The sequence below is a fragment of the Numenius arquata genome, chromosome 3 (assembly GCF_964106895.1).
Source record: "Numenius arquata chromosome 3, bNumArq3.hap1.1, whole genome shotgun sequence".
Taxonomy (NCBI): Eukaryota; Metazoa; Chordata; class Aves; order Charadriiformes; family Scolopacidae; genus Numenius; species Numenius arquata.
This window is the reverse complement of record NC_133578.1, coordinates 56473075-56499433: the sequence shown is the minus strand read 5'-3', so window position 1 is coordinate 56499433 and position 26359 is coordinate 56473075. Positions and strand designations below refer to the sequence as shown.

Below are 26359 nucleotides of genomic sequence, written 5' to 3'. Positions count from 1 at the left end.
CAGCATGTATAAAATAACTAAGTAGCCAGAACCCTACCTGCCAGCTAAGACTAGGAACTTCAAGTAAAGCTGATCAATATGAAAGTGACTGTTTTTAATGCCTAAATTCTGTCAATACAGAAAAGAAATTAAAACTAAGTAATTAAAAGATTAATATATAAAAATGTTACTATATGACTTAACTATATATAACCAATATATATAATTAAAAAAAGAGATTTAGTGGGGGCCACCCCTGTGTCTTTTTCTGAGGCCTTTGAGTTTTATGAAAGTGAGCTCTTTAAATGAACTCCGTGGGTTTGAATGTACACACTGGAACCCCCTTATGACTAAAAATGCAGATTCATTTGTTCATTTCCTGGTTTAAATTGCTATGAACTGTACCTCTCAGCATTTAGTCTCATCCTAATAGCAATGCAGAACAGGACATACACAAGGAGATAACATAGGACTTAGTAAAACCCAAATGGCATGAATTTTGGCATATGTCCACACAGTGCCACTGCTTCAGACAAATCACATCTGAACATCCTACAGCGTCTGCAGCTGGCTTCTACAAGACATGTTTCTGAAGGCACTCAGCAGCAGCTGCCTGCTGTATTCAGCATGGAACATCGGGAGATCCTCATATATTCAGCAACTGATGACATTTAAAGTGCAGCGAAGCAATGTTAGGTCCATCCTCACTGGCGCTTTGCTTCGTTAATTGACACAATTCTTTGTTTTCCTTCTGTCGCTTTGTCTGAAGCTTTTTGTAACGTTAATGGTGACTTCTTTTGTGGACACTTTCTGTGGGTCCCATTTACTCTGTGAAAGTTTTAAACAGTACAGTGAGTTCCACACTGACAGCGCAAAGAGTCATGGACAATGACCTCCTAATATATAAAACCACTTCTACTTAATAAACAGAAAGACTCATAAAACCAGTTCTACTTAATAAACAGAAAGACTCCAACATTCTTCACGCAGCACTGTGATGTGGAGCAACTTTCTCATTCAGCATGGACACGAGATTTTATAACTTCCATAAGGGCTCTGGACACCGGTGGGCTTTGGATCAACCCTCTTGGCTACCATTAGCATCTCTGCACATGTGCATTCTGAAAGCGGAGCAAACAAATCTGTTTTCAGTCCAGAAGTGGAAATTAGAGGTTCCTTTTGATGTCACTGGGAGTTGCGTGCGACTAGCCTGAGACAGAATTTTCTCTACTTTATGTTTCTTAAGTGAAAATACAATTTCAAAATAACAGTTCTGTCTGCATATGAGATGCAAGTATAACATATACCTTTCAGAGCTTCATCAGATTATTTCCAAATATTCAAAAAAAGTCAGTCCGTCTGAGGCATGCAAGTGCATCCCTAATTTAAATTTAACCTTCTCCATCGCCTAGTTTGTCTGCTTGTTGCCATAAGCAACACACTACACTGCACACTAAACTGGCTGGGTCTAGCAAAGGACACTCAGAACCTGGCTGATAAAGACACGGAGCTGAGTTGGGTGGCTTTGATTATTGCATTTCCAGTGTTTCATGAGACACTTTGTAGGTGTAAAGAATGCCAAGTAAATTAGGCATCATTTAGATGGTAATGATGGCAGATGCAATGATGTCTGGTAAGCTTCCACTGACGTGAGTGGAAGGTACATATTTATTTGAGAGCAAAAGCTGTTTATTTGCCAGTGTGTACTACTGCAGATTTCTGCATCCTGAATACACCTGCTCCTTTGCTATCTCCTCCCCCAGTACTCCTGTTCACACAAGGACTCTCCAAAGACTATACATCTTATGAAAATCAAACCAAGTTATTGTCAGTCAGTGACATAATCTGATACTACCTTTGCTTTCGGGGTGCTTGGCCATTCTATTGCCTTCACTGGTACTAGACTCCTTTCATCATCAGCATATTTTACTTCCAAGTTGTTTTGACATGACCCTTATGAGAGGATAGTAAAATTTCCCAACTGTATCCCATGTCAAACCCTTTTGTTTTTGACACCACAACTTGAACCCTGTCAGGTAACTGATGGTAGGGGTAAGGCAGGAGGATGCTTTAGAGCTTGATGCCTGAGAACATGAGGAGCAGAGAGGTAAAGCAATTTACCCCCTGCTGCCCTGCAGGTTGATGGCAGAACCCAACTCTCCTGAGAGCACCACGTGCTGCATCGTGTTGTATTCTACAGCACGCAAGAGATAAAAGAAAAACTGTAGTCAATGTGAATATTCAGATGAATAAAACGGGCACATTTTGATTTGGGGGGAGAGTCACATTCTCAGCTCTGGGCACCTAAACTTTAGGTGTCCAAATTAGAAACCTGCTCATCTTACGCTTCCCGAAACAGTCGGTGGAAAAACAGAGAATCAGAATGGCAAACCAGAGCTGGAGCCTAACTTAGATAATACACTTTCACTGTAGGAAAATACTTTTTTTTTTTTTTACTATAAGAAGATGAGACAAATTACTTTCCTTTCTTAGGCACCTGCATTAGATGCATAGAATAATGGAAATGCCCTATTTATTATCAGAAATTTTGTTTGCGCTGGGTTGCAACAGTACAGATGTATGTTACTGAATGTATCTTAGCTAGAAAAAGGTGGGAAGATGAATTCAAAGCCATGGGGCCCCAGGTCAGGAACCCACACTTCACTGAGTAGTCCCATTACAGTTAACACTCACATTATTAATTTCACTGAATTTCACTGAATTTTTAGAGTTGGAAGGGACCATAAAGATCATCTAGTCCAACTCCCCTGCTGAAGCAGGATTGCCCAGAGCAAGTTAGAGCAATGTTGCTAATATGTTGAGGGAATTTGCCCATGCTTCCTAGTAAGTCTACATGCAGAAGTAATTTCTTAATCGCATACAAAATTAGACAAACAATTTTCTCCAACAATATGTCAGGTATACACTATAATTCTCAAGCGTGGCCAAGTCTTTTCCAAATTGGATTAATAATTATGTTAGTTCTGTTCAACCATATCCAACCTGACCAATTAATTTTTCTCAGTGGGCTAGTGGCTATGGCAGGCATTTATGTTTTCCATTTACAGCAATCCCGTGGCACTAGATGTCATGCTGCTGTAGAATGTGTCCCTGGATGTCTGGAGCTGCAGTATCTCATGGAAAGATACAGCAGGATCCAAGTCACCAGGGAATATTTCTGTACTACAGCAGTACAAAGGATAACACAGTGAAGGTATAAAATAAACAGACATGTTGCAATGTGTTGTTTGTTAGCAAGGTGAAGTTCAATCCAAATTCCATTTTTCATTTGCTCAGTCCCCCTGGGTTTAAATTTGCCTCTCTCACGGACGTGATTCCCAAGAGGGGACGGCTTCTGATGGGGTGGGTGTCATGGTTCAACCACACACCATGATGAGAGGTCATCCCATCTGAGAAACCGAGGAAGCAGTAAACCAACCGTAGCCTTTGGGTGACTTTAATCTGCAGCAGCTCAGCAGCTGCTACACAAACAGGGCGGCAGGTGGAAACCTGTGAGAGACAGGACAGAGACACTTGGGCTTTGGTCTAGCCCCAAAGCCTTGGGTTTCCTTATGTTATTGTTACACTGGGTGATCCTTAGACTACGTATATGGTCAGTGAGGGGGAGAAGGGAGGAGAATCTGATCCAAAGCCTAGTGAAGTTACCAAAACGACTCCCATTGATATTTTTCGGGCTTTGCATCCAGCCTTAAATGAACCAGAGTTCGTGCAGTGCACGTAATTTAAGCAAAGCAGCAATTAAGGAACATTCCCTTTCAGATAATTAATCTAAACAATTTGCACAATACATGCCACACCTGGACTGAGCTGAAAAAAAGTAAGCATAGGGTTTTTTGCTGTACCAGTGTGTGTATTACTCCAGTTGCCAAATAAAACATCAATTCTGTGGCCATTCAGGCATGAGACATTGTCAGAGGGGCTAGGCTTAATCATGCTGTGCCTGTGGTGCAGCCATTTTGTCTTACCCCAAGGCATTAAATACAGTCTGACTGCAACGAGGAAGATTATCACAAAAATAAGTTTGACCTGGTTGAAGCTAGTGCTGAGCATCAGGGTACATAATTATACTCTTACCTCTGCTGCTCTGAAGCTGTTCTGTCTCTGCGTCCTAGCTCCCATGCCATGGACCATGGGGTTCTCACACTGAGGACCACCATTGCTCCTCTTCTCGGTGTTCAGCATTCCAGCTGTGGCTGATGCTGTAGTTACACCTGTCTGAGCTGATTTTCCATCCTCCAGAATACCTAGCAGGGACATGAGAAATTGTGCAATTAATACTGAGGAACAGTTTACAACTGTGCCTCTGGCTTCCCCCTATTTCACCAGGTTTTTGTGACAGTTCAAGTCATGGAAGGTGAGGTAGGGGACTACAATGGGAGAAGTCTACCTCCTTTCATCACCTTTATCCTCACACTTCCCATTTTTTATTGGGCCATTATTTATGGCCCATTGTTATTGGCCATTCTCCTGTAGTTCACTGCTCCATGAAACACTGGCTCAGAAAACATGGAAAATTGGTTGCTGGGTGCGGCATATCGGTAGCCTTTTGGTCACCTGTAGATCACCGTTGGCTTCTCCACACACGCAGCTGCTTGCATGACCAAGGGTTTAACTAAGGACCCAGAGGGGCTCCGCTTAAATCTGTTTCAATTCTGGAAAATGACAGGGTTATATGTGAGCAGGACAGATGAGACTGATATGGATGGAGAGATTGCTCTATTTATGGCCTTGAACATTTCTTTAATCAGAAGTTGAGGAAGGAAATTCAGAAAAAAATATATTTCATACTATTTTGACTATTGGTAATCAAATAAATGATTAATTTGCTTTCTGCTCTAGCTGAGTGGGTAAGACACATTGTACAATGTGATAGTGGCCAGCCTAAGAGAATTTTCTCATCTTATTGGATTAACAAAAATCAGTTGTCATTTATAGTGAGTGCAGAGCACTAAACATCTGGTTGCAATGCTGGATTTGAAATCCAAATACAAAGAGAAAGTGGAATGCATGATTGGAGCTCTCAAATTTATTTATAAAGAGCTTTATGTTCAAATAGAAAAAAACCCCCAGATTTACTAACTGGCAATGCAAGTATCAAAACTGGAGGATGAAGCAAGGAGTCACAGATACTAAGGGAAAAATAAATATGAAGAAAACCAATGACAATTCATTGCTACTTGAAGTGTGCGTTGTGTCAACAAAACCTTCTGCCATGAATCAGGTGGGAATTCAAGCACAGTATTAAAGGCATTAAAAAGGAAGCAGAAAAAGTCCTGAATCCCTTCCCAGAAATCTGTAAGAAAAGCTGATTTATCAGCAGAAAGCAACATCAGTGGCAGCTGGCAAAGGCAATGACTGAAATCAATAAAGCCTCAATCAAATATTCAAAGTCTTTATATTGAAAATATCTAAAGTCATGTAAGATTTAAGAAGTATAAATATGAACTAGTCACTGCATTTCCCTAAGCAGTCAGAAGATGGTGTCAGAGTGTTCCTAAAACAGTTTACTTGCAGTGGTGGTCACTCAGAATAGTGCTAAATCATCTACTTTTTGATAGAAAAAAATATTGAGTTGGAACTTGAAAATATTAAATTATAGTTAATTTAAAAAAAAACAACCAACCACGAGCAGTCTTTGGAAGCTGCCTTTTCTGCTAGATATAAAAGCTGTCGTTCTCCCATCTAAATCTTACTGTCCATGAGACAAAAGTCAACCTCACCGCTCCTGCATCTCCTGAAAGTCCATACCTACTTGTGATTTAGGTCTTATCTCTTCCTACCACTCCACAGTGCACAATGAGAGACAGAAAAATGGCTTGGTGCAGAATGGTAAGTGGCACAATGTGATATCATAGACAAAATCAATTGTCAGGGAGGGAGATGGAGAGGCAATTAGCCATGTGTGAGTCAGGAGTCAGTCCGTAGTCTACTGCTTCACCTTGCAGTGGAGCTGCGAGAACAAGCTTGAGCACAGCTTTGAACAGACAAAACGCTCTGGGAATTACATACTAATTCCATTAATTGAATCTTGGAAGTTTCAAACATATACATATTATGAGTTTTTCCTTCTGTGGAGTCATCCTACTAAATTACTTTTTCCATGTGTCCCTTTAGCCATCTGGCCTCCAAATTGTCTGGTGAAACAGCTGTCAGCTGAAAAGCCAATTTGTTATTAGGCACAATTGTTCATGTATCAGATTGTGTTGCATCTTTTGGTCTCGTACAGAACAATTCTTACATCAATCCATTTCTGGAGGCTGATGGAAAATCTCTATCCTGAAAATGGTATTTCTGGTTCATTTTTTGTCCTCTGTTAGTTTGCAGCCCAGGTGGTCCAAAATACTCATGCAAAAAGCTTTTTTATTTTATTCTGAAATACGTTTGCTATTCTGAAGTTAAGAAACCATTTTAGAATTCTTTTTCATCGGCAAATAGATGATTTAGAGAGTGGGCAACAGTTTAAAGACTTCAGTGACTTGCTCTTTATGTATGAGCACTGAGCAGGAATTACAGTGAGAATGCCTGAGCAGTGGAAGCGAGAGCACAAGATTTGTTGGCAATTCATAAAGTGACACCTATTTCATAGACTAGATATAAATAACACAAAATGCTGATTGCAAAACAGAGATGATGTTAAAAAAAAAAAAAGATGAGGAACACATGGTTGCTTTTAAAATAGCAAATATTTTTGCATTGCTATTTAGGGTTTGCCACAGTAAACAAAAATGGAAGAGTTAACTTTCTTCTTCTATGCCATCTGGAATGTGCAAGCTAGCAGGGTGGCAATACTCAGGGTCTTGCCTCAGTGTTGTTTAAACCAAGCTAACTGGCGAGATATTTATATCATCCTCACAGCATGGGTTCGGTAAATAACCTCCTCGGTCTTTCACTGTAGGGCTTCTGTAGAAATTTAAACAAATGGGTTCAGTAATGTTGTTTTCGTTCTCATGTTCTCTGCCAGAGCAACCCCTGCCAAAAGCCTGTGGGCCTCCTGAGGCCAGGGAAAACAGCAGATCCCATCACAATGCTCTGTCAAATACACGTATTTTATTTTTAAATGAACTGGCAAGCCTAGAATATTTTTATGGCTCCTTTCCCAAACCCTGGGTTTCTGGGTGATTATCAAACCCACACTGATGTGACGGCGACCTTTCCCTCAGGAATGGTTTGTCAGGGTCTGGGGGACTGCCAGGCTGTTCCCATTACGAGGAGGAATGGATGACAAGAGGCAGGTATTTCATTGCACACAACCAGGTTAATTTATAAAGAACATACACGAGTTCTATCTCGGTGGACGCAGGGAGAATACCCAAGCAGAAGCCCCATTGCTCACAAATCCAAGTCTATCTTTCCAGCATGAAATGTGCTTAAAAGAATTTTCTCTGCCATGGCAAAGCTTGCTGTCATCTTCCTTTTCACCAGCTTGCTAGGTTGCACAGCCCAGCTTACTCTCGCCTTTCTTACCAGGCCAATAGGCTGCAGCTTGACAAACAATTTTTTCAGCAGCACCAGGAAAAAAAAAGGGTTATTTGAAATTGAAATCAATCCCTAGACTCTATTCATCACCCAATGATGCAAGCAGTCGGACTGGCACAACCTGGGAGGGAGGACAGGAATCGAAACAAGCAGCAGAAAGCAGCTGAGATTGGTGCGTGACCCAATAAAACCAAACCAAACCAAACCCCGCTCATCCAGCTACACTCGTTCTTCTCACCCAGTTGCCTTGCTGAGCTATCCACATCCTCTGGAGGTATTTTCACATTGCTTCCAACTACCCCTGCATCAGGGGACACACGTTTGTTTCACCCATTTAGCCTGGGTTCCCTAAAGATTCCCCTTGTGTTACAGGAAAAAGTGTGCCAAAGACTTTTGAAGAAGTTGCTGGCCCAGAGTAAGATGTGATGTGATGTGGTGTGACTGACTGATTACAAATAACCTGTACAAAGAAACTTTATTTCTAATATCTCTTTCACTAAGAGATATTAGAAAGAATAAGAAACTAAGAAATCTGATGATTTAGACCAAATGATGGCAGTTCAAGTAATCTTTCGTCTTGTGTATTTTCACATTCAAAATTTGAGTAGATTTTGAAAAAACAAATTTGCCCTAGTTTTTTTCCACTAAAATACTGGCATTAAATTACTGCCTTCTGTTCAAAATTCCTAAAATACAGAAGTTTTGGAAAATTTGGATACAGACAAAAATCAGCTATAGTTATTGAATTGTATATATCAAAACTAAAAATTGGTCTGTGGGATATCTGGGTATGTTTTAGCTGATCCACAATTTAAAAGAAGGGCATTTAAGAACAGTTTCACAATTAAATCAATGAGTAATGAAGAGAAAGCTACCTAAAATCAGAGGTATCCCAATACAAGTATGAAGACCAGCAAGACAGAACAAATCTGTCTGAAATATGTATCCTATGTGGAGAACAACAGGCATATTAAGGAGAACAAACGGCATATTAAAGATAATATAAAGTTCTAGAAGAGGACAAATAAATAAAATAGAACATGACAATTGTCACTACTAACACAAAAATAAAGGCACTGGTATTTTTAAGTTGCTCATATAAACAGTATAAATAAAATTAACTCTCCAAGAACTTCTGCTACTGATAATTAATAGTTTATCCTAATGTTGAATATTCAGGCAGCCAGTAAGACACCAAGTTTTTCCAGTCTTTCTGGGATAACCTCCTACTCTCTCTGCTGCAAACGTAATGAAAAATTCAGTGTGTCCAAGCAAACATCAACATTAGCTTTTAGAAGGAAGACTCAGAACACTTCAATGCTTCTGTTACCCTAATTCTCTAAAATTGTATTTATTAATTTACCATAATTATTATCATCACAATATTAATCACAGGTAGGACACAACCATTTTGTAGAGAAAACAGACAGAGTTGTAGGCAGCAAACAGTACTGTCCAAAGGCATCCTTCAGTTCCTAAATGCCACTCGGAAATCTGAGGCAAATTCACCAATGCCTTCAGAGAAATCTGTCTGTGATGCCCTTTTCTCTCTGCTGGCTGTAACATACTTATGCCCTGACTCCTCTCTCTCAACATCTCCCTGTCTGCCCCACTTACCTTCCTGGCAGGCTGCACCTCACTTCTCTAAGAGCAAAAGTCACCAAGCCCCATCTTCTACCATGCGCTACAAGACCTCTTAATCTGTCCTAGCATCTATTCTTTTGTCTACAAGCCTAATAATTTTTAAATATTAATGAGTTTTCAGAAATTCCCAGACAGAAGCACCGCACATCTGTGAAAAATGAAATAAGACACAAGGTACAGACAGGATTCCCTTACATATCACCAAAAATTAATTACATAAAACTAAGGCCATCCCTGCAACATTTATTTTCTGTAAGCACTAGATACTTTAAACCAGTTTATTAATAATACTAAAGTATATAAGTTCTTAATACCTCGGGCATTTTGTATTTTAGGAGATATATACTTAAAATCATACTCCAAAAAGTTGCTTACAGACTTGCAAGCTTATAGGCATTCAAAATAAAGCATGCTTAAATCACATTTTATAACTCTTTAAAACCATTTAATGGGGAAGGAACAAACTAAGAAAGATTTTTAAGGAATCGTTTTAGTAAATAGGATGTTCATCGCAGAGAAGTCGAAGAAAATGTAAAACATGAAATGGAGATTTTAGACGTGTATTTCTGATTTCTTCTACTATATAATGGCAACACTAGTGACAACAAAACCACGGATAACCAATGCATAGACACTGCCGTAAGTGTATATGAGTGTATATCATATGTCATAAGAACTGCCAGTTCTTAGAGCCTGGTTACATCTAAGAATTCTAATGATCCTTTATGAGAGTATCTCATGAAGAGGAGAGGAAATTTTTACTCTTAAGATTTAATACTTTCTAACCATATTTTAGTATAGAAACGAAGATGACGTGAAGAGGAGGAAAATGACATAATTAATTCCGATTGTGGAAGTAAAACTGGAGTAAAAAGCAAAATAGTGTGATGGATCAACAGCTGGAACAGAGAGACAGGGAAAAAAAAGGGAATCAGGGGGTCAATTTTGTGCATGACGAAATATAAAGATAAGACTTCCTCAAGGCTTTTTCCGACATCTTATCTATGTACTAGAAAGCTAATATGTATTTGCAAAAGATCAGATATGGGAGAAAGGAACCAGATAGCAACATTTAAGGGTAGCCCTTAATTATCAGGACTAGAGGAAACTTCTCAAACCACAGGTGGCATGAAGCTAGGTCTGCCTGGATGTCTTTGCATAGACCTGGTAAAAGGGCAGTATCTTAGTTAGATCCAAAGCTGAACTGAAAATTTCTGTGACTAACAAAAATTAGCTAATGCTGGCAAGAAACTCGGGAGGGGTATGAAGCCTTGTAGTACAGAGGTGAAGTTAACCTTAGCCAAAAGGATCAGACCTTTCTGGAGAAAATTATTCCACACGTGCTTGCTACAGTATTCTCCTACCTGATTTTAAAGCAGCAGGTAGTGGCCAAAACAGGATGTGAATTCTGAGCTGGATACTCTATAGATCTGAGCCAGTACTGTGGACCCTGTGCCGTCACACGCTCTGCTATTGAGTAACAAGTGAGGAGCTGTTGATTAGTATGCTACATTTGTATCTTTGGAATTGACTATGAACAAACCAGTAAGGTTCAATTTTCTGGTTCAGCAACACCCTTTTTTTATTTATCGTGGCTGTTATCTTATTAATAATGCATAAGATGCTGTTTTAGAAAACGCTTGAATAATAAGATACTGCACAGTAGAAATGGACTCTGAGAAAACTCACAGTAAACTTGCACGGACAATGTCACCACAACATGCAGTTGCTTTCAGAGGAAGTATGTGTTTGTTACCATCACGGAGTTTCTTGCTTTTAATGCTACAGAGTGATAAGCAGAGAGAGCACTGAAATACCCATTTTCTATACCTGTTTTCCTGATTTGAAACTATTAACGTTCGGGAAAATGACGTATCTGCAGGCCTGAGTGCTGGTTACGTACTTCCGCTGCAGAAATAAAAGACAGCATGGATCCTATAGAAAATGAATCGAGTGGAGGTTGTGACAAAAGCCAAGCTTAAGTCTTTTCCTCCAAGGCAAAAGCCTCAGGGTGAGGCCAGATGCTTAGAAAAGTGGCAACAGGGGGTTTTTTTCCTAACAAGGAAGAATTTACAAACTTTCAGACATAGCAGAGAGTGGGTTTGTAAGCCAGGATGAAGGATCCAGAAGATGTGCAGAGGGAGGACCTGTTGCAGCAGGAAAACGACATCAGAAACAATGTTTTGTATTTATTGAATCAGCAAATACAGTAACATAATAAATTTGCTGCCCAGACACTCAGGGAATCCAGAATGATTTATCCGAACTCTAATGCAACAGGAATTTTAGACGGTGAAGCAAAACAAAACAAAACAAATGTATTTGCATCTTCCACACATTCTGCATCGGCCATCAAATGCTGCGGAGCCTCTCTTTAAAGATGTGGGTGGTGAGACACTGGGACAGGTTGCCCAGAGAAACTGTGGGTGCCCCATCCCTGGAAGTGTTCAAGGCCAGGCTGGATGGGGCTTTGAGCAACCCGCTCTGGTGGGAGGTGTCCCTGCCCATGGCAGGGGGGTTGGAACTCAATGACCTTTAAGGTCCCTTCCACCCTGAACCATTTTGTGATTCTATGCCACAGAAATACTATCCCCCCAATGGACTGGGGACAAGGCAGGGGAAAGAGATCTGTCCTCCTCACATGAAAGCCTCCGTGCCTGGCAGGTCCCTCCAAAGCTGCCTTTGCCCAGGCAGGGCTGAGCCATGCCCGGTGCAGCTTGGTCCGACAGGCGCGGGGAAGAGGGGGGAGCCGTGTGCCTTCCTCCCTACCTCCATGGGAGGCTTGTTTGAACTCAGCTGGCCTTGGAGCATAAACAGTCTCTTCATTCTCTGTCTAGAAGGTATCTGCTTTACTTTCAGCACTAAGGGAAGTAGGTGATAAATAAGAGGAAATTCTATATTTATGCAAGATGACGGGGCTCAGATAATAGCTACTAGCAGAAGGCAAACCAGACTCTGAGATCCTGTCTGGCCATGGTTTTGTCGCATTCAGGAGCCTTATGGAATTATGTTCTTTTGTAAGATTATGGTCTTAAATGTCAAATTCAGTACAAAAAGAACTGGCTCATGATGAACATATTTAATGCTTTTAAATGATTTTATGTGCATTGGAGTCCTGGCAAAACTGTGAGACCAAGCACTACATCTTGTAACGGTTTTGGTGGGCAGGTTTGCTTATTTTCCTATTTCCTGCCACTTCATTTCTGAGCATGAAACAAACAAGGGTCCTATAGAATTCTGTACTTCAAAACTTCTTTTACTGCTGCTGTTTTGAAGTGAGGCAAGTGGCTCCTCTTTTTTAGATAGAAGGAATTTCTACAAAATTTGAAACCTGGAATTTAACATGAACATGCGTAAATAAATATATGATAAATAGCTCTGAAAGGCTGATCAGATTTATTACTAAAATATGAAGATTTCTACTAGAGAGTATTCAAGGATTCTAGCAGACAAGTAGAATATAAAAAGGGCAGCATCAAAACTGCAACCTTGATGTTCCTTACATGGCCTATTTTCCCAGCTACAGGCAGATCTTCACATATCGGTATCTTTTGATTTCAAATTATGATACAGAATCAGGGTACAACTATCTTGTAAACAAACTTAACAGTGGTGCAAGCACATCTATGAAAGGAAAGGTGAATATAAAATTTATATTTACTCCAACTAGAAAAAACACAATTCAACAGTCTTTAATGATGTGTGATATGTCAAAGCTCAAGACAAAGGATACTACATGGAAAATAGACTCCAGAAGCAGAACAGGGGTGAATTGGTCTGACCATAAAGGGAAAATAGGAAAGGTAAACTTGAAAGAATTGTAATCAGGGTGCAAGGGAAGGACTTAATGGCAGAAAGACAACAGAGTTTGATGGAGGAAGATACAGATTTTAGTAACTGGAACAGGAAAGAGGAACTGAATTATCACTATGTTGTGGAATAAGAATTAGCAACAGTTTGGAAGACATTGGAGGCTTATTATATTTTATGCCTGGGAAAATCACAAGACAGAATGGATTAAACAATTTACAATGCCACGTGATGTGCCAGAAACAGATCACTCATTCCTCCCAAGTGAAAAAACAACATGCAAATAGCAAACCTCTGAAGTGCTTTTCATAATACTGCATTTTAGCAGGGCATCTGCTTCTCCACGTGCAAAGATAGAGGCTATGTTTCAGTACTGCCCACAAAAAAATCACCCTAAAAATTATATCCTCCATGCACAGTACATCATGGGTGTCCAAACTAAGTCAAGTCAGCCTGCTTTCCAAAGGTACTTGCTTTTGGCTCAGTTCCTGTCTGACTCTTTCCTTAAGATACAAAGAAAGAAGTTCCCACTATAGGAAAGCACCGTGTGAGACGGAAAACAAGCAGGAGACTCCTGTCCCTCCCTCAACCACTCTTCCCACAACTGCACCCACCCTGTTTGAAGACGGATTCTGAACAGTGGCTTAGATTTGTAGATGTTCACATGGTTTTTCCTCCTCCTTCACGTGGTCTTTCCCTCTCCTTCAGGATGTGGTAATGAAACATCACTCATTATGTTTCAGACTAATTTCCAACACAGAAATGGAAAGTATTATTATCATTCTCATTACCTAGATAATCACGCATGGAATTTTAAGATGAGTGGATAGCATCATTTCAATTAGTCATACTGAGAAGCAGCAAAAATGTTTAGGCAGACTAAACAAATCCTTGTGAAAGGCATCTGCATCTACATGAAACTTCAGTTTTGCTCACCAAGATCCAGCAGCTGGAAATTGAAGCTAAAGGTTCCAGGTAAGACGTTAGACAAGTATTTTAACAATGAGTGATTAGCTACCGGCCTGATTTACAAAGGCTTAGGCAAAATGTCAGCCACTGGAAAGCTGTAAATTAAGTCTGAATGTCCCAGATGTATGCTCCATATAGGAATTAATTTGGAAAAGACTAGGTGGCCGTATGGCCAGGTGACGTTTCCAGCCTTACAGTCTGTGAGTATATGAAAGGATACTGATGACTTAACTGGCTCACGGTGTGAGTGTCATCATAAAATGCTTTGGCTTAAGGTATCTGTATGCATGTGAAAAAGTGACCACTCACCTTTAGTGTTCATCCTAAAATGAGGGCAGCAGCTGTGTTGAAACCTAATGTCATCAGCTGTTAACAATCTATTAGATAAATCCATGACATTTTTTTCATCTTCTCCACAGACAGTGCTAAACACTCAGAAAGCAGTTGGGCTCCAGCCTTATGCAAGGGGCAGAAATTCCTACTGTTAGCACTGCGAGTGCTTAAAACAATTCTGATGGCCCACCTGGGAAATACTAGCAGCTTACAAGAGTGACAATTGCAATGGCAGAAGAAACAAGGAGAAGACAATATCCCGATGAAACGTACAGAAACAGAAACACGACCACATGCATTGCTAAGAAACTGGGGGAAAAAATAAAAATCAGTCCATCAATAGAAGGGTTGGCTGATTATTTTGCTCTTCAGTAGCTGGCATCACCTGAACAGGCTAGCCCCAGTCCGTGATCTTCCAGGAGGAATGAGAAGCTCAACGTTACTTCTTTTTCATCAGCTGCTTAAAATGTAAGGCTCAGTCAAACAAAGAGCAATGCAGGAACAATCTGGAGGGTTTTGGCGGATTCAGGAAAACCTTAAAATGGAAAATCCCACCTCACAGCCTACAGCTGCCAGTGCTAATTGGTAAAACATCTGTTCCCCGTTTACCTGTTTGGTTTACTTTTAACCTGTATTTTTCCTAAACAGAGGAGAAAAGTCAGTGTGGCAGTCTAGGAAAGTAATTATGCATGTACTCATCAGATAATAAAATTGGGATAGGAACACATTATTTATTTGCATACAGTAAAGGACCAAGCCACTTTTTTAATGCAAGGCCACTGCTGAGAAATGCACACGATCACACAGCTTTTGAAATATTATCTGCATAATCTAGAAAAGAGTGCTGCCTTACAATTAACTCATTGTTTCGATCACTCAGTTTCTGGGTCTTAACTATTACTGTATTTTGGTTTAAGATAAAACTTAACTTTGAATCTCAGATTTTCTTTAACTGAAATAAACTTATTTAATTTTTAAGCTGCAGGAATACCTGAGAAAAAAGTGGGACTAGGAATATCAGTTCTGCTTCTATTAAGAAATATATTTCTATACCTGACTGCAGGTACAGAAGTAACAGATTTCTGTTACTTAAATGCTGGATTACTGCAATATGTGTTCAATGTGGAAATTTTGGAAATGTTAATCAATGGACAACAAGGTAAACTACACTCTGAACTGTTTCCTGTATGAAATACATTACACCTCTACTTTGAGATTGGCAGGAGTCTTCACTTAAAGCTAATTCCATTTTTAGGTGTTAGGTTTGAACAATACATTCCTAAAGTGGAAAATACAGGATTAGAACTGGCCAGAAATTGTAAATTCACCCCTGAGGAAAAAAAAAATAAATTTAAATGTCCTGAATCAGGATAAAAAGGGGGAGGAAGGGAGGGAGAAGGGGGAGCTTTTTCCACAAGAAGAAGGATTCTGCAGAGCAATTTTCTTCTGAGCATCCTGCAGGCAGGACCTGTCACTGACAAAAACCTCCGCTCAGGTTTCCTGCTCAAACCCTTTCAGACACTCTCACTCTCTCACCACCCCTCCTCCCCACCGCCCACTGCAGAGGCAGAGGGCAACAGCTCTTCAAGTAGTTAATGACAGCCCTTTGGCTCTCAGTAACTAAGAAGATTGTCTCATGAAAGATTTCAACGCTGCAAGAAGGATTTTTTTTTTCCCCTGGAAAATTATCCAGAGAGAAGGTTCCAAATTGTCGCTCTTGCAAATCATCTCCACTGATGCTCAACAACCTTTCTCCTTTCTGGTACTGTGATAGCTAGGAAAGCCTTTCATGTAATTCAAGTGTTCACGCACATTGCATTTTTAGTGAATTTATTTTATCTGTGGGTAAATGACTATTCTGGGGTAAGCTGTGGGCGATCAAACCTAGTAGGTCTGCCTTGGACTGCAGAAGGGATTTAGCGAGACTGTTGGCCATTAGCTAAGCGGGAATTAATCAGATACTAAGATACCCCGTGGAAAAGTGATCATAACACATTTAAATTTTTTTTTTTTTTACGGTTTTTTCATTGCTTTGAGAGAATTCTAGAGGCAGAAAGTGCAATTAAGAGGCTTCTGAGGAAGGAGCAGGCATCTGGAGAGCCCTGCTGAGCTCCTGCCCTCCCCTTCTGCTGCAGTACCTGAATGTCACTAACCACCTAACATTAAACGAGATCAAAACTTTTGCAGCATTTGAGTCTAATACACCTCACAAAATAGCAAGCTGAAGGCTTATAATAGAAGAAATTTTCTTATTTATCAATTATCTCTGATACTTGTAATAAAATTTTGCTTGCTTGGACTCTTCCTTTTAATATGGCAGTTGATATTTATTTTAAAAGTATTCATTTAAAAATCACAGAATCAGAGAATGATATGGGGTTGGAATGGACCTCTGGCAACCCTCCTGCCAAAGCAGGTCCAGCTAGAGCAGGTTGCACAGGAACATGTCCAGGCGGGGTTTGAATGTCTCCAGAGAAGGAGACTCCACCACCTCCCTGGGCAGCCTGTTCCAGTGCTCTGCCACCCTCAAAGTGAAGAAGTTCTTCTTATGTTCAAGTTGGTGCCCATTACCTCTTGTCCTGTCACTGGGCACCACTGAAAAAAGACTGGCCCCATCCTCCTGACAACCACCCTTTAAGTATTTATATGCATTGATCAGATTCCCCTTCAGCCTTCTCTTCTCCAGATTAAAAAGAGCCAAGTCCCTCAGCTTTTAGAGGTGGTGGTGGGAGGTTGCTTAGTATGTTCTGACGGGCCAAATGAGTATCAGTGACATTTTTTTACTGAATCAACATAACAAAATCCATGCAATACACACAAAGCATATAATTACACAGAATGGCCACAGTGCAAAAGAGCAGCAATAGTCCCATCCAAATTACTTACATTCCCCATACGTTATCTTAAACAACATTTGCATTTGTAACAATCCTACTCTCATAATTTAGCAAAAAGCTTAAGCACAGGTAGGTGGTCTCAATATCAATAGGACTTTTTCCATGCTTAAAAATAAGGAGATGTTTAGTTTTGGGGGGTGGGATGGGGAGAAGTGGGATGACTTGAGGGCATAAAATTAAAATGCCGAAGTTCTCTGACAATATATTGAAATATTTTGTTGCTTCCAATCTGTATTTCAGCTTTTGTTCTAAAATGATATTTTACCTATGTGAAATTTAGACAATATTAAACTGTCATATGAGAGCAAAAATGAAAATGTATGGATTGGAAGAATTAACAGCAATGGTTGGACTGAAAAATATGGCTATTACAAAAAGCTGTATTTATCAGATGAGTCTGATTTTTCCAATAATTTAAATGCTGTCTTGTGGTGGAGTAAATACTGGTTTAGGCCAATACTAGAATATTTGACAGCGTTCTATGCTGAGCAAACCCCAAGTATATGAGTTGAATGATGAATGGGAATGTTGAGTAGTTTGAGGTCAAAGGGCTGACAAGCATAATTTATTACAGAGATTATCCATATAATTCTATTATTTTCCTCTATTGCCATCTAAGGGTCTTTATCACTTCCTGCTCCACAGACTGATGCAAAAATATCATTTTTTACTGGCAAAAATTGTTATTTGCCCATTTCTGAGGGAGGCACACAGCTGGGCGGTGCATCCATGTTACTCCTCTTCTGCCCTGCGACACTCCCCACCCCTGTCCCGCAGACATGCTGTGAAAATTCCAACTAGGAGCCCCTAAAGCATATGGGAACGCTTAACTGTTGATACTGCAGGGTCCCTGGGCTTTTCCATTGCCTTGGCTTACTTCCACGTTTGGTACCGAGTCTGTACTTGCAGTCCTGACAGGCAGGTTCGCTGTTTATGTGGTCTGCCAAAGTTGCACAAGGATGACCTAAAACTACGTGCCATTCATTCTTTGAAGAATAGTCCTATCAAATCATGCTTTTAAGAAAGTGATTTTCAGAAAGCTTTGAACACAATCTCCCTCTTGTGCAGACGGAAGCACCTACACAAACCCACTCTACAGAGGCACTTTACATATATAAGAAGTCTGTTACCCATCCATGTAAACATTAATACACAGAAAGTTGGTGTACAAGGTTGAGCAGACACATAAGGTGGCTGCTTTCTGAAACCTAGATGGTAAAAATCAGATGCAAAAGCTTTCTCTCCCTACTCTATGAAAACATCCCACATGCTATTTTTTTCTTCTCTTTTTGTGCAATTTAGAAAGGTTTCCTTACTACTGCTCATCATACAGAGGCTAGCGACAACTGTAATGGTAGAGATCATATAATTAAAATCCAGAAACAGTATTAAAATGGGACCCTTTAGTAAACACTATATCATTATAACCAAGGTCTGGACTAAGGTGGAATAGGGAATTACTGTAATATTTCTACAGTCCAGGGAGAGGCTGTATTTATTCACTTTTACTGTAATTCTGAACTGTGATAAGGTTATCTCCTGAAAATATGACATCAGAATCACTGTTATAATTGTTTGTTAAACATAACAGATTTTGAACCAACCCGTTAATAAAAGAACACCAGTAAATGGGCATAAGACCAGAAAGAGATACTGATATGCCTGTATTTTGCACTAGCAAAAGTGATCCCTCTTTGGCTCTTAACCTAAAATAGATTTTTTAAATTAAATACTTCTCTGCAGTCTGATTTAAGAGAAACCATCTGCTGCACAAAGTAAGTTTTTCATTTACAACCTGATGCTTGCTTATGCCTTTCTGTTAAGCTTTTAACTTTATGTATACCTGGTAAATGGAGGAGCAGATGACTGCAGCTGCGGTCCAAGCCAGCACCAGTCCCTGTTGTCATGGCAACTGGTGTTCGCACAGCCCAGCTCGCTGGCTGCGGCTGCTTCCAGCCTCTCCTACTGTAAAGGATGGAAAAGCAATTTTCAAAAACTTCTCTAGGAAAGGTTACCTCTGAAACCCCAATTTCTTCATAGTGGGTCTCGACCAGAGGCTAACTGCACAGGTGAACCCAGTCTATAAAACCTCCCACAGTCATCAGCGATCACAAAATAGCAGAGCAGCAGCATAAGCTGGTCATTTAAGACAATAATTATTCATAAATGTGCAACTATATTAAAGGCAACTACGTAAGGTAAACTGTTAGTTGGCCGGATTGCTAGATACTAAATAAAATTTCTCCTGCATTCTTCTGATTTTATTTATTTGTTTTTCAATGGACTTGATTCTACTCTCATTTCGTAGCTATTTTGCAAATGTCTTCACTAGGGAATGAATTGATCCTAAATTGCGGATTTCATTCCTGTTGGGGCACTGACTGCCGGTACATTTGCTGACTCCATGAGCAAGTTTTTCTCCCAAGTGCATCAGGTGAGTCTGTGTGAAACGTGGATAATGTTTTTCTTTAATACGCTTCAGGAGAATACACTTCAGGAGAATACACTGCTATAGAAACAGTGCAAAGTACAAAGACTGAAAACCAATTGTCTTTGTTTTTAAAGTCTTAGCCAATACTGTGAATCAAGTAATGATAAAAAATAAGTGTTTTATTAGTTGAGGCACTGAACAAATGAGTCTTTAGGCAGCTTTTCAGTTCTGATGCAGGAGAATTATTTTTTCCTTGGTTGCCACACCATTTAAAAATTAATTTTTTTTATTTGCATTTCAGTAACAATCTCCAGCCGAGACTGGAGTCTTACTGTGCTGGTTGCTGTTGGAAAACAGTAGGGACAGATCCTGTCCTAAGGAGTTTGCAGCCCATGAGGTAAATCATGATTGTAAGGTCTCTCTGACCACAAGGCAACACGCTGCTTTATCCACTCTGAGGCACTTTCAAGTATAATAAAGAAAAAATAATTGAATACAGCAGCTAACATAGTCACTGAAAAATGGAAAGAAATAGAAGTAAGATGACTTAAAGCCTGCTTTAGACAAAAATACTGATTTTTGTGATAGCTGCTACTGAACGGGTTTATAAAGCACTTTTACAGTACCAGTGCATCTTATGCTACTAGCACACATATATCCACATATCAGCAAGTTATCCCACTCTAACACAGAAGAACATGCAAATGTGTTCCAAAACACTTGACAGTTTTTGTGCAGGTTTTTGTTAATTCAGCCTTTTCCCCATGGTTTGCTTGTAACCCATGGTGACTGCCCTGGGGACTTGCCTGCTCCTGTAGATTCTTACTTCCCCAGAAAATCATTACTTGTGCTAACACTTCCACTTAGCTGAATCAGACCTTCTAACGAGAAGGCAATTTGTGCAGAGGGTTGCAAGGATCAAGGAACGGTTACTAAGCAGAAATGTAGTCTATTATTTTCCCCAGCTATAGCCTACGCAGTAGCTGAATCCTGTGAAAAGTTCTCCGCTTACATAGCAATGGATGTTCTTAAGAGAAACTGCTCTATTGTATGGGCTCATGCGAGTCCTTCCTTTTTTCCTCCCTCCTGGAAGCCACTTGCCCTAGGAACAGTACGTACGCTTACCTTCTAGAAGATGCCTTTCAACTTCACCACCTGCAGTGCTTCATGAAGTTATTTATGGCTTTTCTACCCCTCTTCAGCCATATCAATTTACCTTGTTCATAATTGTCAAAGCCTCAGCAGTGCACTGCAACAAGTTGCTACCACCTATAGTGATGGCTGTTAGTGACTTGTGAACCTAGGAAAAGTCATCTCTCTTATTTTAGCTGTATTATAACAACTGATACTGTCCTACGTGTCTTGCTGTAAAAAACAGGGAGACTGGAATACGCTTTATTAAAATGGATGTAAATAATCAAGTAGAGAACTGAAGAAATATGCTAAGAAAGAACCAGTTGAAATAGGAAGAAAGGAAAAGCAATGGGAAAATTAAAAAAACTCCTGACTTCCTTTTTAATTTAATATTTTAGCTTTCAAAATGCTTTAGTAAGGATACAAACATTTGGCTACACAAATACATATAGTTCCGATAAGAGCAGACACAGAAAGCTAAATATGTTGGCCGACAAAAAGAGAAGGATATAATGAAATTTAGGAGTGAAATGAGATTAATATACTGTAGTTACTAACCCTTTCCTCTTTGATATACTTGTTGAGCCTGTATGCCATATGTTCTTTCATCCCTGAGTGATGTACCCCTCTTACCATTTTGATGTCCAATGTCTGATGGTGGTTTTTTCCACTGAATTGAAACATGTTGGCAATCACAGCCACCTTTTACTGCTTTCCTTCATCCTGCCTCCACTTCTCTCTCTTCACAAAATTTCACCAATTTATTCCAAGTGAAAAATGACAAAGAACTTCACCCTCTTCTCCCCAGCCCCCTTTGCCTGGTCCCCGCTTCCCCAGCTGCCTCCTCCCTTTCCATGTCCCAGTTACAGAAGTTGCCTACTCCACTTATGCCACTGTCACATCCCACCTCCTCATCTCCCCCATCCTACTCTTCTCCCCTCTCTTACTCCTTCCTTTTGTCTCTCACTCTTAGGTAGTTTTCAGTTCTCACACTAAAGGCATGTTTTCCTCTTCACGTCTTAAACCCATACTTGACCTCATTTGCCCCTCCAATTGCTGCTTCCTCTCCCTTTCATCTGTAAATTCACTGAACGGTGCTGTTTCTAGTCCCTGGAGTACCTCTCATTCCTTTCCTTTCCTACCTCAAGCCTTACCCTACAACAGCTTACAGCAAAGTACCGTAAGACTTTCAAGACACTAATTGGGACCAGTGTGCCTTCCTCAGGTTCTTTAAGATATTGCCACCACAGCAGTGTTGAAGGGTGAATCTCATCCTCTCTGAAGTCCTACTAGCCCTTCCTTTGTTCCTTCTAGTCTGTCCTCTCCTCATTCCCTTCCTCTCTAAATCTCTTCTTCAAGGTTTTCTTGTAAAGAGTTTCTCTTACCCTAATCAGTCTCTATTGGACTTGATTGTTGTCCTCTTCTCCTTATCTCTGGTATTCTCATCTGTAAACACAAATTTAATTATCACATGTTTCTAGGAAGAATATTTACCTCTTTAACACTTCCTATTCAATATAAAATCTTGGACTATCTGGCTTCTGTTTATGATGTTTAGGCACCAACTCAAAGTAAACATGGCTAAGATAATGCTATGCATGGGTACAGAGGTCACATCCACTGTGTTTAGCCTTCATTGCTGGAGACAAGACCATCACCTGTCATTCAAGCTTACCCGCCAGTATCATCTTGAACCTCTTTACATTCCTTATATAATCTTCTTTAATACAGCATTTCATACACCAACTCACCTTCAAATTCTCATATTTTCACATGTGATTACTACAAAGTCTTTCTTTAGCCTTCAGGAGTACAGCCTCTATGACTTCTCTTCTCCCTCCCTGTCATATTTTGGTCAGTGCAGAGTCATCGTCTCCCTGTTCCAGTTGGCCTGTGATGACCACCTTTTTGAATCTTCACTCATGCACTTTCATGATTTCTTCCTGGTGCTTTGTAGCTCGCTACAAAAGTCTGCAAAGCTGCTACTTTTCCTCTGAAGCTGCCTATAGGCATTTACTGCTTTATATGCAAATTATAACCTATCTGGGGCAGCGACCATTTTCATATTGTGTTTGTACAACATCTAGCATGAATAATTTCTGGACCTAGACTGAGATTTCTAGATACCCCTGCAATGCATCATAATTCTGAAAACATTTTAAACTTCACATCAGATCAGAGCTCCTCATTCCCTTTCCCATCTCCGTCCCTACTGTAACACCGCAGGTGCACAACGAAGAGCGTACCACACTGACGAGAACTGGGAAATTCAAAATTGTGGGTGAGGTGCTGTGCAGCACACCATCTGATCAGTTTTCTGTATATCATCCCAATTTGAGGTATCATGGAAGAAGGCTGGCACATCACTACCTCTTCCTTCTTTTAAACCCAAATTACTTGCGTTGCGAAAAAGGGGTATTCCACAACAAGAGCCTCAAAGACCAAGTCCTCTTCCTTTCCGGTGACATTATTACATAGTTGATGACATTTAGATGCTCTCTCTCATAACCAAGCACCACAGTGAGAAGGTCTCCAGACACCGAGCCAGCTCTTTCAGAGACAAGCCCGCCCCGGTGCGGGTCGCGGGGTGGGGGGGGGATGCCGGTCTCGGCGGGGCCGGTCGGGCAGGGCCGATGCCGGGACCGCACCGAGCTGCCGGGGAGAACCCCCGGGATTTCTCAGCGCCGACTTTGGCGTCTGCATTTCTTGGTGGGGGGCAGAAAAAGACGGCCCCGGACAAGTAGGTAAAGCGGCTAGGTGGATATACACACCTATATACACTATATATATGTATGTATGTTACGGTCTCACCCGCTCGCGGCGCTCCCCCCCGCCCCCCCCCCCCCCCCGCCACTCACCGGGACGCGGCCCGCCCTGCTCCCGGCCGCCGGCCTCTGCGCTGCCGCCCTCCTGCGGCGGGCTCTCGGAGTCGGTGTTGGTCAGCCAGGTGGACTCGGTCTCCCGCGTCCAGCTCTCGTAGTAGCGGGGCTCGATAGCGTCGGCCCGGCTGCCCCCGCAGCCCATGGCGGTCCCCCCCCGCTCACTGCTGCCGCTGCCGCCGCCGCCGCCCGGCCAGCATCCCGCCGCCGGGCACGGCTCCCCGCCGCCCCCGCTCACGCCCGCCGCCCCATCCTCGCTCTCCCGGCTCTCCTCGGCTTCGCTCGCCTGTCTCCCCCTCCTCCCCGGCTTTATTATCTCCTCCAGCCTCCCCTCCTTCCTGGCTGTCCCCTCCCCTTCTCCTCCTGTTACCCCTTTCCCTCCCCTCCCGCTTCGCCGCGCTCTTCCATCCCGCCGCCTCCCGGCCCGGCCCCGGTCTCTCCCCATCCCGACCCCGCGGACGGCAGGGAGCAGGCACACGCCTCGGGATGGCAGGCTTTCCCCTCTTCCCTGGGATTCACACATATAGGCTTCATACATAAAGGCTGGCAATACACGCCAGCCTGCCGTAACTAACGTTACACAGCAGTCCCCCTGGCCTGGGTTTGCACCCCGTTTAGGCACCCTGACTGGGTCTTGCACCCCATTTCATAAAGCCATCTGCCCCTTCCTTGATTTAGCCAGGAGAGCCTTGCTTCCACCTTCGGCGCTAACTGATTTCCTGCTGCATAATTGGGAACTGAAGGTGCAATACTGAGTGCTTAACTCCAGAGAAACTTCCACTCCTTCCTCTTGGATACACACTTTGGGAAGCAACCGAGAACATCAGATTCCTGCAAAACAGCCTATAGTTTATGCTATTGCAGGTAATCTAAATGACAGACATACAGGGATATTTGATGCTGTTTTGAGTCATATTGATGGGTGGTTGTAGTTTGTATTGCAAGATCTGCTTCTCGAGGCCCCACATCAGGGATGGAGCGTGCCCCGTGAACACTAGTCACTGTGGGACTGTATCACGAGAGGGAGACTCCTTCACAAATAAATGTTTCTCTCCTGTAATGGTTTTGCAGTAGAGAAGCAGGAATGACTCTTTCCCCTAAGACAACTCACAGCGTGATACACAAGTTGTGTGTGCTGTGGTTCATGCCGTTGCACAACACGGCTGTTGGCTAAGAAGGATACTTCCAGTGAAACCTGGAGAAACTCAGGCTTCCCTGTCTTATTAGAGTTGCAAGTAGAAGAACAACCTCTCTGGAGCTAAAAGCTCTTGTTCCTAGAGGCTGGTAGAACATCTTTAAGATGATCCAACAGGCCTTAACTTTGCATCCCAGCTGGTAGGTCCCGCGTTCTGATCCCACGTGATTCAGGTCGGAGAGTGCTGCCTAGGTTGCTGAATCACCCATTACACTTCCCAAAGCAGATGACTATTGAGATGTTTCTAAGCAGCTTCTCAGCCAAATGCTGACTCACAACCATCTTACTTTCCTACTGAGATCTGCTGAGATCCCTTACAACATCAGAGTGCTGCTGACATTTATTGCCCACATACCTGTGCTACCAAGACCCCAGGATCAGTGGGACAACAGTCTGAGAGGAAGCAGCCACTTTTTCATCACTGTGGTAGTGTTTTTGTGGATTAATAAAACTTTTTTTTATCTAAAAAAAGGGTTCCAACAGAGATTTTATTTCAATCAGACTGCCTCACCAGCAGATAGTCCCCAGGGCAATGGAATATAGCGGTGTTTGAAGCCAACAAAGAGGTCTAACACACATCCCACTTCCCGTGGATTGCGTGTACCTTAGGTGGGCGCAGGGCATCGCCCAGGAGAAACTGCCAGACGTGCTTGAGTCTCCAAATGGAAACCTGAGCAACACAGTCCCTGTCTCACACTGAAATTGTGTGAAGCAACTTTCTAGACCGAGAGCGCTAACCAACATGCACGCTGGAACAGAACCTGAGGAGTCTTTTTATTTTGTTTCATTCTGTCTCAAAAGTTGGCAGGGCTCTGACAGGATGCTGTCTCCTTGCACATGTACTTTCACACCCCTTAGATCTCAGTTCTAGCTGTAGTTCACCTTCCAACATATTTTTTTCCTAGCACAATTTTCAAACCTTTCAAAAGCCTCTGGCAAGAGAACAACGAAAGGCTTCTCTTTCTTTTCCGTTATTACTACCACCACTAGAGAGGAATTAGACCATAAATGTAAAGTAGGGTCTTAAAGCATTATATCAAACCACGTTTGTTTTTCTTGAGCCCTACAGAGGTGCCTCCTTTACAGTTGTACTTTGCATCAAATGTCAAATTTTCATTTTTGGTGGAACATGGAACATATTACTGCAGAAAAGTAAGAATATAACTATTACTGCTTTCATATTGAAGTGTCTGGTGTCATTTTTGATCACTTTATTAAATCAGTTGGACAACACTAAGACGTCATAATTTTCACTCTCAAATATTAAGGTTTGACAAAGTTCAAACGAATTTTAAAAATCCTTCGAAATAAAAATGTTTGCATGACTAATACAAACAAAATACCTTTTTTAGCTCTAGTATGAATGGTTTAATTTTATTTTCATCAGTTCCTAGTGGAACTGAAACCTGCTTTTTGAAACTGGAAATTTTTTCCGCAGCTAAAAGGACATTTATTCTTTGGTGTGTTTTAAATTAATTTAAGAGACAAAGGGAAAAAAAACAGAGTTTTGCATTGTTTTGTTAAAAAAGTCAAATGCAATCAATCACAGGTACTTTTGCATCAAAATCCATTCTGATTAATTAAGAAAATT

General features: G+C 41.3%; 1 protein-coding gene across 1 annotated transcript; it reads right to left on the bottom strand.

Annotated features, from left to right (window-relative positions):
- Nucleotides 1-702: 702 nt before the first annotated feature.
- On the bottom strand, nucleotides 703-23718 carry BAALC (BAALC binder of MAP3K1 and KLF4). Its single transcript, XM_074145788.1, has 3 exons — nucleotides 23553-23718; nucleotides 4075-4244; nucleotides 703-807 (listed from the first exon to the last, which is right to left on the bottom strand). The coding sequence occupies exons 1-3, from the start codon at nucleotides 23716-23718 to the stop codon at nucleotides 703-705; spliced, it is 441 nt and encodes a 146-aa protein (XP_074001889.1).
- Between the last annotated feature and the right edge of the window lie 2641 nt (nucleotides 23719-26359).

Coding starts and splice junctions, on each gene's coding strand:
- BAALC (XM_074145788.1), bottom strand. CDS start 23,718: ATGGGCTGCGGGGGCAGCCGGGCCGACGCTATCGAGCCCCGCTACTAC. Junction 4,245..23,552: donor GCAGGGCGGGCCGCGTCCCG/GTGAGTGGCGGG, acceptor TGTCCCTGCTAG/GTATTCTGGAGGATGGAAAA. Junction 808..4,074: donor ACAGCTTCAGAGCAGCAGAG/GTAAGAGTATAA, acceptor AAACTTTCACAG/AGTAAATGGGACCCACAGAA.